A 14,455-nucleotide genomic window follows, 5' to 3' on the forward strand; every position below is an offset into this window, starting at 1 on the left:
GGCGGCATCCACGACACTACCCTCAATACCCGCACCCTCAGTTATATCCACGTCTAGGGGGCAGAATAGAGAGGGCGGCGTCCACGACACTACCCTCACCACCCGCACCCTCAGTTATATCCATGTCTAGGGGGCAGAATAGAGAGGGCGGCATCCGCGACACTACCCACACCACCCGCGGCCTCAGTTATATCCACGTCTAGGGGGCAGAATAGAGAGGGCGGCGTCCGCGACACTACCCTCACCACCCGCACCCTCAGTTATAACCACGTCTAGAGGGCAGAATAGAGAGGGCGGCGTCCGCGACACTACCCTCAATACCCGCACCCTCAGTTATATCCACGTCTAGGGGGCAGAATAGAGAGGGCGGCGTCCACGACACTACCCTCACCACCCGCACCCTCAGTTATATCCATGTCTAGGGGGCAGAATAGATAGGGCGGCGTCCGCGACACTACCCTCACCACCTGCACCCTCAGTTATATCCACGTCTAGAGGGCAGAATAGAGAGGGCGGCGTCCGCGACACTACCCTCACCACCCGCACCCTCAGTTATAACCACGTCTAGAGGGCAGAATAGATAGGGCGGCGTCCGCGACACTACCCTCACCACCTGCACCCTCAGTTATATCCACGTCTAGAGGGCAGAATAGAGAGGGCGGCGTCCGCGACACTACCCTCACCACCCGCACCCTCAGTTATAACCACGTCTAGAGGGCAGAATAGAGAGGGCGGCATCCGCGACACTACCCTCACCACCCGCACCCTCAATTATAACCCCCCCCCACCCCTCCTCCTGGCTTTCACTCTAGGGTTGAGGGCGGTGTGACCGTCCTTTGCCTAGAGCGGCAGTTCAGCTTGCTCCGGCCCTGCCTATTGTGATTTATTTAAGGACGTAACTCCCATGAATAATGAGGGACCACTGAGGGGAAAACCTCTTACTAAAAAGTAATGTCCTTGTTTAACGGTGCTCCATTCATACATTAAAATATTCATGTTTCATCCACCAATAGGCTCAGGAGGAGATTCAGTCCCGCCCCTCTCACGGCATCTCTCTGACTCAAGGCCACGCCTCCATGCAGAATAAACCCGCCCACCAGCCGCCGGGAGCAGCACAGAATCCAGACGCCGGCCAGAGGAAGAGGCTGGTGTCCACCGTCGACGACTTCACTGACTTTGTGTAAAAACTCAACTATTTTCTGTGCTCCAGATAAACACCACGGCTTCACTTCAGCTTGACTTTACACTGAGACTCAATGAATTTCTGCTGAGTGATGGATGTAAAGCCTCTGCACTGGCATTATCACATGCCCTGTTTTAGCATATCGACAAAATTGCACACGCGATGCACACGCTCCTCATCTCGATCCTCTTGTTTGTTCCTCTTGGGTTCACACTTGTTCTCTATTTGATTTCCTCTGATGAATGAGCTGTTTGTTATATGAACCATCCACACAACTGTGCCAACACACACTACATTACGCTATGCTACACTACAGCAGTGTTATAAAGCGCACAGCACATGGAAATGCTCTATGATGATCATAATAGACTCCTGTTAAACACTTGACAGCATTTAATGATCATTTATAAACACACACTGCAAAATATTTTGACTTTTGTCTCATTTCTAGTCCAAATATCTAAAATTTCTTCAATTGTTAATCATTTTTTAGATGAGTAAAAATATTTTGTTCAAAGAAATGCCAAAATGAAGCTGTAATACATTTATTTCAAGCTTAAAACAAGATTATTTGTAGAATATGAAGTGAATATTATTTAGCTGGCCCCGTTTGCTGATTATTTAGCTTGTTTTCAAGGAAAAACTCCCTTCATTTAGACTCATTTCTGAAAACAAAACCTTTTTTTTATTTTTTTGCTTGTCCAGAAAATGCTTCTTGATTTTTGAGTTTTTAGACTAGACTCGAGACAACTCCAAGTACGTTTTGTGATTTCCTAAGGCAGCCTTAGATGTCACGAATGCTTTATAAGTGAACATTTGAACGCTGTAGAGTTATGAATTCAGTGTAAACTGTGACTGAACTACATGTTTGTATTTTAATTGCTCGTTTTCTTTGTGTGTGCGGTGGTTAATGCAGATCTCATGAGTTTTCTAGCAGAACAACAGATCTGCAGAACCACAATAGAAGGTTAAACCGCATCAGATGTGCGCTCTGCTACCAAATAAAACACTGAAATGTGCAAACGAGTCTGTATTAATCACTGAAACATCTGCATCTTTCTGTCAGCATTCAAGAGTTCACACTTGGATAATGCTTGATGCTATCAGCAGGTTTGGCAAGCTGTCAGTTAGCATTAGAGGTGTAATGGGGTTGATCTGTGATTTGTACGAATCACAACCCACAGTTTTCCTACCATTATTTTTTTACTGGCAGATTAATCCTAAATTTGTAAGGATCGCAGAGTTTGCCTCCGTTGTCATTCAAATCACATGCATGAAAGTGTTTAGGCTTTCCTGTAAAATATGATGATGATGGAGGAAGGTGTGGTGGGTTTCTTAGGTTATTAAAGGTGTTTTCTGTCAGTACTTGTTTAGCCTGCATTAATGCATTCAGTGTAAGCTGCACGATTAAACATTAAAAGGTCAGGATCTCAACACCCACACAACATCAATTATAAATGATGGGGATTTGCATATGTTTATTAATCCTCGAATCGCTGCATTCAATTCTGAAAACGTAAAAATTAAGATGAATTTATCATTATGAAGTTACAAAAATGACAGACTTACTGGGAGAAGAGTTTTTAGTTAAGATAAAACAGCTGATGTTCATGGTAAAGATTAAAATCACCATCATGTGCATTTAACTTGATGCTCGAAAATGAAAGTTGTAGGCAGCAATTACATGATTTAACCAATAGGTGGCGACAACCAGCCATCAAAAAATACACCACTGAATAATTCCTCAAAAATGATCATCTAGCAAAGAAACATGAAGATTTATGAGCGAAGAACTGAACCATTTATTGAAAACAAGACTGGAAATAAATATGGGTTGTACAAATGATAATGTTCGATTTCTACATTTAGCGATATCAGCAACAGGAAAATATTCAGTGCTGTGAATAATTCCCTATTTCGTCACCTGAGAATTATATGGTTCTATCTGACATTTTTGTCAAAATTGAGTTATTGACATTCTTATTAATTGGCAAATTTAGATTATGGGATTTTTTTTATGTAAGTTGTTTACATTTTAAGACTTTTTATTTAAAAAAATAAATGTCACACTGTTTGCTATGGAATACGAAAACTTCAAAGCTCATTTTCTCAAAATCCTTCAGAACACAGAAAGAACCTTAATTCCAAGGTGACGATTTATTTTTATTCATCTGATTATTTCTTCGTTTTATTTTTAATAAAATTACAGGATCTAAGTTCTGTTTCTTAAAACTAAAAGTGTCTTGCAGTGCTGGTTTTGTAATAAATGGAAAGCAAATCATTAAAAAGATGGTCTGATCTGTGACAAAAAAAACATCACGATGTGAACCGTGAGATCTGTAAATCGTTACTTCACTAATTAGCATGTAAGGGGGACTGTGATCAGGTAGGGGGCTTCCCCTGGAAAAAGGGGAGATGGGGTGGAGGGGTGGATTCTTTCAAATCGAATGTAAGGCAGTAGGGTGAAATCTGTCTATTTATTGTAGGCTTGGATCAATCTGATTGGATTATTGCTGATTGCGTATGACGTGTTCCTTTCGAAATTAGTTTAAAAACTTCACTTAAAGTCTGAAACAGCCCCCAAAATTACATTATGAGCTTTGTTTACAACTTTATTATAATTTTAAAAAAATTTTATTTAATCACCCAGTTACGATTGAAATGTATGCGTTTGTTTGTGCAACAAACAATGTGCAACATGGTCAAATATTATGAATCTAGTAACTAGAGATGCCAGTGTCAAAACAATTCACTTTTTATAGGAAATATTGAGCTCTTTTTTGATTAATAGCATCTTTCTATAAGTCTAAAGCTCATTTCTTTCACATGGAAGTAAACATCAAGGATACAGCCCAACCACGGTTACTCACTGAAGCTAAGCAGGGCTGATCAGTGCCTGGATGGGAGACCACATGGGAAAACTAGGTTGCTGTTGGAAGTGGTGTTTGTGAGACCAGCAGGTGGAGCTCAACCTGTGGTGTGTGCGAGTCCTAATGCCCCAGTATAGTAAAGGGGACACTGTGAGTGAGCGCCGTCTTTCGGATGAGATAAACAGAGGTTTTGACTTTCTGTGGTCATTAAAAAAAAAATCCCATGGCACTTCTTGTAAAGAGTAGGGTTGTAACCCTTGTGTCCTGGCCAAATTCCCTCCATAGGCCCTTAGCCATCATGGCCTGCCATCCACAGAATTGGCTGTATCTGTATATAATAATGGTAAGCACACTGGCGCTGCTGTCCTGTAGCTGCCCTCATCATCGGAAACTCTTGATTGTGGAGCGCTTTGGGTGTATGGCCATATACGATAAATGCGCTAAATAAATACACACATTACATTACATTGACTAAAAGTATGAACTGATAATAAAAGCATTTTATACCGAACGTTAAGGACTGAAAGACACAATTAGGCAGAGGTCAGTTTCTAGTTGTGATTAGAAAGACAAATGAGAAGATTGTTTTTTGAGATCTCAGATTTGAAGCTTTGTTATTTACATTACATTTGATTTATTTATTGATTGAACTGTTTTAAAGCATTGAAAAGCTTCATTTCTCCTATCACCAGAAATTAGGTCTGTACTGCAGGTTTAGACAGCATTTTAGTCGCATGGCCAACTTTTTGTGTCAATAAAAACAAAAGCGAGATCAGTATGTTCTGAGGAAGCGCAAACTCTCAGCTGTCAAGACTCTTTATTTGACTTTGTCAAGTGCAAAAGCATGTAAAGCGAAGTGCTACAACGTTACAAGTACAACAGCTCAATACTGCACAACCCGCAATCAACACCTTCAGCATTTAATACAAAACAAAGGAAGGCTTTTACATCATTGCATGCAAGCTGCTTTTTACTGACACAAAGTATGAACTATTTCAGCTATCCTGCAAAGATAAGCTACTAATAAGCTATTAGTTTCAAATGAGTGCCGGTGCAGTGTGTAGCTCTGTTGAAAATGATACCAAAAATAAAATAACAGCGATGCTTTCATTGTTATTTTGGGGTGGTTTTGCTTGCTTTGGCATGGAGAAATGAACTGCAAAGCGTTGGTGTGTAACAAATGACAACAAAACAGAGATTTCAGCTCAGTGCGATTACGGCAAATGAGATTAAAACAAATGCGATCAAAACTCCTAACATAATATTTACATCAGGGCACACCGATATGTACAGATAAACATGACCTTTCAAATGCGGAATGGCTTGAGTAAAGACGTTATTATAGTCGACGTGACCTTTGATGATCAAAACTGATCTCCGTCTCTGTAGACGTCGGAGCATTTACACATTTCAGCGTCCAATCACGTGTGCTCTGCTTTGATCATGTGAGGCCTTATTAATTGAAACAAATACAAATAAAAAAATAATAAAATCCTGGGATGGGGTTTAAAAAAATTAAAAATAAAAGAGGGTCCCTGAGCATCATCATAGTAAACAACATCATTTTAGTACTTCACAAAAAACATCAAATAATAATAGTAATAATTACTGTAATTAATATCCTGATGCAGCTGATGTGTATAATACAAACCGGCTCATTGTGAAAACGTACCCACATATACATTTCTGGAGAGTGCGAATTATGTAGCCAGAGGTACGTATGGTCTTTAAAATGATCGATACGGGGTGGTATAATGCCGCCGATGGCTTCTATTCCATTTCGCACTACTAGCTGATCACTGACCTCCATGTGGACGGCTTTTCTGCTGCTACCACTTTGTCCAGTGGCTCGCTGCATACGTCGGTGGACTTGGGAGGCGGAGCGGAGTTGACCGCGCCGACGGGGTTCGAATACGGTGAAGAACGATTCCAGAAAACAGGAAAAACAAAAAAAAAAGTAAACAGGTAAATAACAGAGTGAGAAAGTGGTAAGATTGAAAAACGAGGTAAAAACCAGGCGTTCATGAGGTCCCACCATCGGTTGGGTTTAGGGAAGGGCTGGGCAGGTCAATCTGGGCTTCTGAAAACACTATCGGTTGGGTGAAGAAGGTGGGTGTGTCAATCTCGGCTTCTGAAAACACTAACGGTTGGATTTAGGGATGGTGTTGGGCAGTTCAATCGGCACTTAGAAAAACACTATTGGTTGGATTTAGGGAAGGGATGGGGGAAATTGGCAATCTTGAAAACTATCAGTTGGGAGATGGGGGTGGGCTGGTCAATCGGCTTATTTGAAAACACTGTCGGTTAGGTTTAGGGAAGGCAGTAGGTGGTTCAATCGGCACTTTTGAAAACACTATCGGTTGGGTTTAGGGAAGGAGGTAGGTGGGTTAACCGGCACTTTTGAAAACTATCGGTTGGGTGAAGGGGGTGCGTTAGTCAATCTGCGCTTTTGAAAACACTATCGGTTGGGAAGGTGGTGGGTGCGTCAAACGGCGCTTTTGAAAAGACTGTTGGTTGGGTTTAGGGAAGGAGGTGGGTGGGTTAACCGGCACTTTTGAAAACTATCGTTTGGGTGAAGGGGGTGTGTTGGTCAATCTGCGCTTTTTAAAAACACTATCGATTGGGAAGGTGGTGGGTGCGTCAATCGACGCTTTTGAAAAGACTGTCGGTTGGGTTTAGGGAAAGTGGTGAGTAAATAGGTCAGTCACTCAACAACAACCTCTAATGGATTATGAATAGCAGGCGCCAATGGTACTCGCGAGAGAAATTCGAAATCTTAAAAAGCGTACACAGCGGCCTCTGATGGATCGCGAAAAAAAAACTGCAAAAAAAAAAGTATTTCTTAGGATGTATTTCACGCTCTCCAGAAATGTATACAGGGGTACGTATCCACAATGAGCCTGGGTTGCATAATACTCAAAGAGAATGGTTCTGGAAAAGCATTACGTGAGGAAACAATACATACTAGTTAATTATGGCAAAGCACTAAAGCTTGACATTGAAATAAAGTGCTAAGTACAAAAGAACCGTCAGTTCATCTCTTGTTACACGAGTATAGCAAGCTTTGGCAAAAAATAAAATAATAATAGTAATAATACGGAGAGTTAATGCTGTCGTAACTATCTCTTATGTTCGTACCAAGCTTATTTTATTACATAACACATGAAAACTAAAACACGCTCAACGCCGTCGCAATCATTCAACTCAATACAAAAAGTGCTTTTTAAATTAGATTCAGAACAAATCATAGAAGGCAGCAACAAACATACTTCAATATTTCATAAGCTGGTTTTACAACAACAATAATAATAATAATGCTTTATGGAACTTCTTTTTTTACCTGCTGTAACAACAAATCCTCGTACAGAGAATTGTGGGAGTTGTGCTTGAATGAGGGACGTTCCTTCATCTTCATGCTCTCTCTAAACATTTACACTTTCTTCATCTCACATTTCGTGTCCAACTACTACAACAACTACCACTTTTCTCAGTGGCTTTGGTACATTTCTCAGATCAGAATTTCTCAAATAAATGTCTCAGAATTCTCAAAATTTTCCTTTGAACAAGTTACAAATGCATACATCCATGCAGCTGATTTTGTGCAATTCGCTGCTGTTTCCTACATTATCAATTGCTTATGTTGATCAAAATGCATTACAATGGTCTCTTGCAATCAACCTTCCACATAAGGAGTAGCCAAAAAATTATAATATATTTGTAATCAGAGTTTTTGTGGCCTCAGTCTACATCAGAACAGCCCACCAGAATACACTGATATATTGACAACAGTACACAATGACACAAGGGCTTTCTGATTGCACTGACATGTTCATTGACAGAAATGTAGTTTTGAGAGATGGAGTAAGGATTTTGAGCTGGCTTTTACAGGTAATCCAGGGTGTTTTGTTATTTGTATGCATGTTTTGAGAAATTGTCATTGAGAAATGCTCTTACTGCACCTGATGCTACTTTCAATTCTGATCTGAGAAATGAACCAAAGTGACTGAGAAAAGCTATTTCCAAATATTTGGTCTCCTTTAAAACTCACCCGTTCTGACATGCCTTCTCTCATTTTTTCCTTCGATCAGATTTTCTCTTTCTCTCGCCTTTGGGCTCATTACTCTCAAAAATAACCTCTAAATGGAGCTGACATACAATCGCCACAGAACATACAAGTGAAATCCTGAGGATTACTAGTTGTTTAGCACCCTGATGGCCTCTTCAGAAGTATGTTAGTGTGAAATGATCAATATATTTTCTGATATGTGTTTGCGTCTACTTTCCTGCAACATGCCGTTATATTAAGAAGCATGAATTATGAGTACCTCAAAGCGTAGCTCTATATTTATGTACCTGCAATATTTTTTTAACATTTTTTTGTTTTTAAAATGTGTGAGTTTGTCAGTGTGAGCCCTTTCTGAATAACCTACTCTGCATCTATGGGCAATAATACACCCATGACCTAAAGATAGCTTCCTTCAACAATAACAACAAAAAAACAACAACACGATTCATCAAACGTAACTTAAAAATGTCATTCGACAAATACCATCGAGCTTTAGCCATCCTGCATCAACAGGCATATGCTGTTGTAGTCCATCATGGTCTCTTTCATGAGTTTGTTGGTTTTCTGTGACAGCACAAGGTGTGCTCGTGTCAGATTCAACCCAGATGACCACCAGGGTCAACAGGCTGGACTTGAGGTCACTGTGAGAGGGGACCGCTGCAGAAAATAGCTTTCTCATGTAGAGTTATAATCTTGTTTCTAGTCCAAATATCTAAATATTCTTTAATCAACAAGAATGTTCTAGACTGGTAAAAACAAGCCGATTTTAAGCAATTTGTTTTACTTAAAACAAGCTAAGTAATTTGTCAGTGGAGTAAGTCAAATTAGGCTCAGACTTTATTTTAATGTACAAAACATTAACTAAGACTTTTAGCTCAATAAACTACTGAATAGCTGCTTATTAATAGTTAGTAAGGTTGGGTTTAGGTACTGGACTAGACAAAAACTCTTAGTAAAAAAGCATCGTTTTTTTGCAGTGAAGGAGGAGGGCAACTTGCATCAAACGGGACTTCATGAGGATTGCAGAAACCACGATGACCAGCACCTAGTTTCCATATTGAGATTTCTAGTAAGGAGTTAAACAATCAAAGACTTATGGCTTGGAACTTAAGGCTGTGGTGTGTATTTGGTTTCGTCTTATTGCTCTAGTCTTCTGGAGGTCCTGGTTACAAAGCCGGCTGTCTCCAGGTCCTCGTTTCCTCAAATAAGAAGAAAAATCCAAACCCTCATTCTTTCATTAGCTTTACGACACAATTCCTGATTGCATTCTGACTCTGTTGGAGGTCAAGGTTTGGGATGTCCTGAGATAGGTCTGTCTGTGTTGGGGTGCACCTTGTTTTTGAGAGCGGGAGGCTTGTGCTTGCGTTTGCGGGTGGGGTTTGTGGTAGTGTGTGCGGGGTGCCGGAAAACACTGGTGGGAAGATTCTCACTGCTGCTGGGAGGAACCCACTCATGAGGCCGCGGGATCGGGACGGGGGTCGTAATGGCAAAAACTGGAGCTGTCGAGGGAGCAGAAGCTGGCACGGGAACAGGCGTAGGGGCTGGAGTTTGGGCAGGTTTGATGGCACATCCATCGACCTCAGAGTCCTTTTGAAAGTTCGGGTCAACTTTATTAGAGGATCTTTTGACTTTTTGAGAAATCTTCTCAGCCTTTTGTGCTCTAGGTGGAATTCTGTCCAATTCTAAGGAACTTGCTTGCAGGGGATCCGAATTCACCATACTAGGCTCCTTCTCAGTGTTTCTGACATCTTCCACTTTGGTACAAGGCTTTTCTTGAGTCCTCTGCAGACTGTTCTCCCTGTGGGGACTCGAGTCTCCTTTATTGAGACTTTTGGAAAGAACACTGGTGATTTTTGAAAACTTTCTCGAGTCTGTTTTCCTTGATCTTCGGTCACTCTTATGAAGATTTCTGTCACTTATTTCAGTTCTCAGGGGACTCCTGCTACTCTCTGAGACTTCTGTGCTCCTGTGTTTATGTCTCCTCTGTCCTGCATTATCTAAACTTCTACGGCTTCTACTTCTTGCTCTTTCCTGTCCTCTGCTCTTCCTCAGAAGCCTCTCTATCCGATACTCTGTTCGATACAGATCCTCTGTGGCATGAGTGACCCTGTCAAGCTGAAGAAGCAGAGCATCGAAGGCTGGAAGAACTCTGCGAAGTGTCGCCTCCATTTCTGCTCTCTCTTTCCAGCCTTGGCCTCCAACGATCACCCCAAGGCCTGAGCTGAGGCCGAGTCCCAGACCAGGAACTTCAGCCAGACTGCAGGGGCTGCTGGATGTAGGCCGCCAGGAGGCCTCAGAGCCTCCGTCAACACTGTCGGGAGTCGGAGGAGCCTCAGGAGTGTCCAGAGGAGGAAGACATAAAGACTTGCAGTCACTCGTCGAAGAGGAACGTGAAGGAGGGAGCTCCATACCTTCAAATCGCACCTTGTGCCGAAACTGTTGGGAAAAAGAAAGGGTTCAAGGTTTTTAATTACAGGTTTGGGATGAAGACTGAGTCTGATGAACTGGCGATTGAGCATACTGAGTTTGTAGTTGGTAAGAAGTACTTAGGGCTGGGCGATTAATCGAAATTGTTCCACGGCTGTCTGAAATACTTTTGATTCTGAATGGTCAGTCATGACATTTTAGGGTATGTTTTTTCAAGATAACAACCGCTGAATAACACAGTATACACCCTCAATAAATACATTCACATCCATATTTACATGCTAGACTGTGTTGCTGCTGTTTGGGACAAAATCTTGGCACTAAATAACATGTATGTTAGTGTATGCTTCATTCATCCATTTTTGTTTATGTCAAATTTGCCTTTAATTAAATAATTAATAAACAATTATGGCTTAGAACAATGTTTTGTGTCTATTTCTTGACATTTTTTAGCAAGAAGCTATGTATTAAACAGGATAAAGTACATGCAGCTTGTTGTTTTTGCAGAATAAACCCTTCAGTCTTATACATCAGCGGCTGATTAACCTGTCTGGCTTTATTCTGCAATAACAACCGGCTGGATGTACTTTATCCCTTAATTACTTTAGACAGGGAATTAAAATCTGATCTGAAGGCCATATAAAATGTCAGGCAATATTAGGGTATTATGAAATTACACACACCTCTTTAGTGCGACTGAGTCCCATCCACATTTTGAGGCGTCGCAGGAACAACTCCACCATTTCATAGTCCTGCAGGTCGACAGCTGGACGGTAGAGTTCTGCTCGTGCCCGCCGATAGTTCCTCAGCAACGCTGACATCAAAATCCACAGCAGAACGAGTCGCAGGAGAGTGAAGCTGATGTAGAAGATGAAACAGGATCCAGAACAGGGGAAGGAGCCACTGTCCGGTCGCCAAGACAACAGGCCACGCCCACTAGAGCCTATTAACTTAAAGCAAGTGGAGCTGACTGTTCCATAGCCCTCCATGACGGAGTGGAAAAGCTGGAGAGGAGAAAGAAGAAAGTTTTTTTTGCAAAGCTTTTTTTGTCCATTACATCTTTGGATTAAATCCAGATTAAAAATAAGCATCAGAGTTATCGATCTGAACAGACTGCTTTCAGGACACGTTCAATAATGGTTCATAATTGAAGCATTAAGTATTCCAGGTGAGTGAGAGAGATAATGCTGATGTGCACGCTGTTGAATTATGTCCACACTTTATCTCTTACTGTAATGTGAAGAGCCTGGAACTACTTAGGGTTTGGGTTTATTCATTTAGAATGAAGGAAAATCCAAACACAAATATAAATATGCAACTTAATAAACATACAGCAGGTAAAATAAGTATTGGACATGTCAATACAAAATTTATGTATTGTTTTAGTTTCTTTTGTCTATATATTGTTTTTATTTTGTGTATATGTTTTTTTTAGTTTCTTTTTGTCTATATATAGTTTTTATTTTGTCTATATATTGTTTTTGTTTCATTTTGTGTATATATAGTTTTTTGTCTATTGTTTTTGTTGATTTTGTGTATATTTTGCTTTTGTTTCTGTTTGTCTATATACTGGTTTTTAATTTTGTCTATATATTGTTTGTTTTTTGTCTATATATTGTTTTCGTTTCTTTTTGTGTATATATTGCGTATATATTGTGTATATATTCTTTTTTGTATGTATTGTTTTTGCTTCTCTTTATGTATATGCTGTTTTTGTTTTTTTCTGTATGTTGATTTTGTTTCGTTTTGTGCATATATTGTTTTTGTTTCATTTTGTGTATATAGTTTTTGTTGAATTTTTTCTGTATATTGTTTTTGCCTATATACAGTTTTTGTTTCTTTTTGTCTATATATTGTTTTTGTTTCTTTTTTGTGTATATATTGCTTTTGTTTCCTATTGTTTATATACTTCTTTTTCATTGTGTCTATATATTGTTTTTGTTTAATTTCGTCTTTATATTGTTTTGTCTATGTGTTGTTTTATTTTTTGTGTATATATCGTTTTTGTCAACATATTGTTTTTGTTTCATTTTGTCTATGTACTGTTTTTTGCCTATGTATTGTTTTTGTTTCTTGTTGTCTATATATTGTTTTTGTTTCTTTTTGTGTATTTATTGTTTCTATCCCATTATGTGTTATTAATTGGCTAATTAAGATAGATTTTTTTGTTTCATATATTGTTTTCGTTTCCTTTTTGCATATACACACATGCACACACGTATATATATATATATATATATATATATATATATATATATATATATATATATATATATATATATATACATAGTGTGTGTGTTTACTTTTGTGTATATATTGTTTTTGGTTTCTTTTTGGTAATATACTGTTTTGTTTATTTTTTTATACATCGTTTTTGCTTCTCTCTCTGTATATATTGTTTTTCTCCCGTTATTTGTTATGGATAGGATAGATATTAGTTTAAGGTGTGATGTGGTTCAAATAATAAAACTACACATTTGTTGTGCTGCTTGTTTAACACTGAAACATTGTCCTAATACAAAGTTTTTCGAGAGCAATAGTTGCAGTGTGCCAATTTCTGTTTATTTATTATACAATCACAAAAAATGCAACACCTAATCTTTTATACACTAGTGTTTTTGTCTAAGAAATGTTGAGCACAAATAGAGTGGAACAAGTAATGACCTGATGTTTAATACATAAGCTGTGCATATTTGTTTGAGTCTCCAAACCTCAGGATGAGTAACTGCGATAGCAATGCTTGATTTAACAAACAACTAATAACAATCTCCAGTTTATGCAGCTGGGTTTACAGAAGGTCACTTCAGCATACGACTTCTGCTTTCCTTTTCAGTTGTAAACCATAATTCAGTCAGCATCAAGGTCCATGCACAATAGACACTCAGTAAAAGCCACGGACATCCAATTCAGACAAGTCACAGAATGATGTCAATGTGGTGTGATGCATTTATAAACTCATGTCCATCTAATTATACTGGTTACAGTAGTAGAAGATGCACGCCGGTCCAGCAAAAGAGAATGTGTTCTTCATATTGACAGAAAAAATAATAATAAACACTGATAGATTTGTGTTTATGCATGCATCAGATTGCAGATGGAATGTGTGTGTGTGTGTTTGTACTAACCAGGTGTCCAGTGTGTGAGTACGCCAACAGGAACACCAGCAGAGTGACAGCAACCATCAGCAGCTCCCAGAAAGATTTCCTCAGCGTTCTCCCGAAAACACCCCATTCTCTCAGGAAGCGCAGCTGGTGCGACGCCTGAACAGAGCGATATAATTTCATGCCATTATTTAATGCAGAATTAAATATTTAGCATCCGCAGGAGAACAGCATGAGGATGGAACTTATGACTTTGGACATATGTGTCCATATAAAGCAGTCATGACAATACTGCGGGAGTTTCCTGAGATAAAGGGGACACTGCTAGATTTTGAACGAGTTTATTTGCAAGATTGAGTTTTCCTAACGCTAAATCACCATGGAAAGTCTTACATTTTATTTGTGGCAATTTATTTGACAAGTAGTCTGAACAAGCTTTAGATTTCCCTGTTATTTGACATTATTAACAATCATTATGTCCAAAACAACAAGTCAAAACAGCGTCATATTTAATGTATATACACCCGGCTCGGGATAACTCCTGCACCTGGGGTATTGACTTTCCATCTCCATCTCCAGGTTGGAGGAAAGTCCTTACCCCAGGTGAAGGAGTTCAAGTATCTTGGTTTTTGTTCACGAGTGAGGAAGGGATGGTGCGTGAGATTGACAGGCGGATCGGTGCAACAGTGTAATACGGTCGATGTGCCGGGCCAATGTGGTAAGGAAGGAGCTGAGCCGAAAGGCAAAGCTCAAGATTTACCGATCAATCTACACTCCTACTGTCACGTATGGTCATGAGCTTTGAATA

General features: G+C 39.7%; 2 protein-coding genes across 12 annotated transcripts in view; one reads left to right on the forward strand and one right to left on the reverse strand.

The window, feature by feature from the left end:
* Nucleotides 1–2,223, forward strand: part of tsc2 (TSC complex subunit 2) — a 79,735-nt gene extending 77,512 nt beyond the window's left edge. For 4 of the 9 annotated variants that reach the window (XR_012402443.1, XR_012402448.1, XR_012402449.1 and 1 more), the window contains 2 exons: nt 1,014–1,909; nt 2,100–2,206. Coding sequence is in view for 5 of the 9 variants with exons in the window: in XM_021475603.3 (XP_021331278.2) it covers nt 1,014–1,184 (171 nt within the window). In the remaining 4 variants the exon portion in view is untranslated. 9 annotated transcript variants of the gene reach the window in all.
* A 2,632-nt stretch (nt 2,224–4,855) lies between these two features.
* The window catches only part of pkd1a (polycystic kidney disease 1a), a 179,627-nt gene continuing 170,027 nt past the window's right edge, over nt 4,856–14,455 (reverse strand). For all 3 annotated transcript variants that reach the window (XM_073906194.1, XM_073906196.1, XM_021477406.3), the window contains 3 exons: nt 13,672–13,806; nt 11,230–11,550; nt 4,856–10,555 (listed from right to left, as the gene is read on the reverse strand). In XM_073906194.1, the coding sequence (XP_073762295.1) occupies nt 9,404–10,555; nt 11,230–11,550; nt 13,672–13,806 (1,608 nt within the window). In that variant the 3' untranslated portion in view covers nt 4,856–9,403. The remainder of the gene's footprint in view (nt 10,556–11,229; nt 11,551–13,671; nt 13,807–14,455) is intronic.

Source organism: Danio rerio, chromosome 1 (genome assembly GCF_049306965.1).
Source record: "Danio rerio strain Tuebingen ecotype United States chromosome 1, GRCz12tu, whole genome shotgun sequence".
NCBI lineage: Eukaryota > Metazoa > Chordata > Actinopteri > Cypriniformes > Danionidae > Danio > Danio rerio.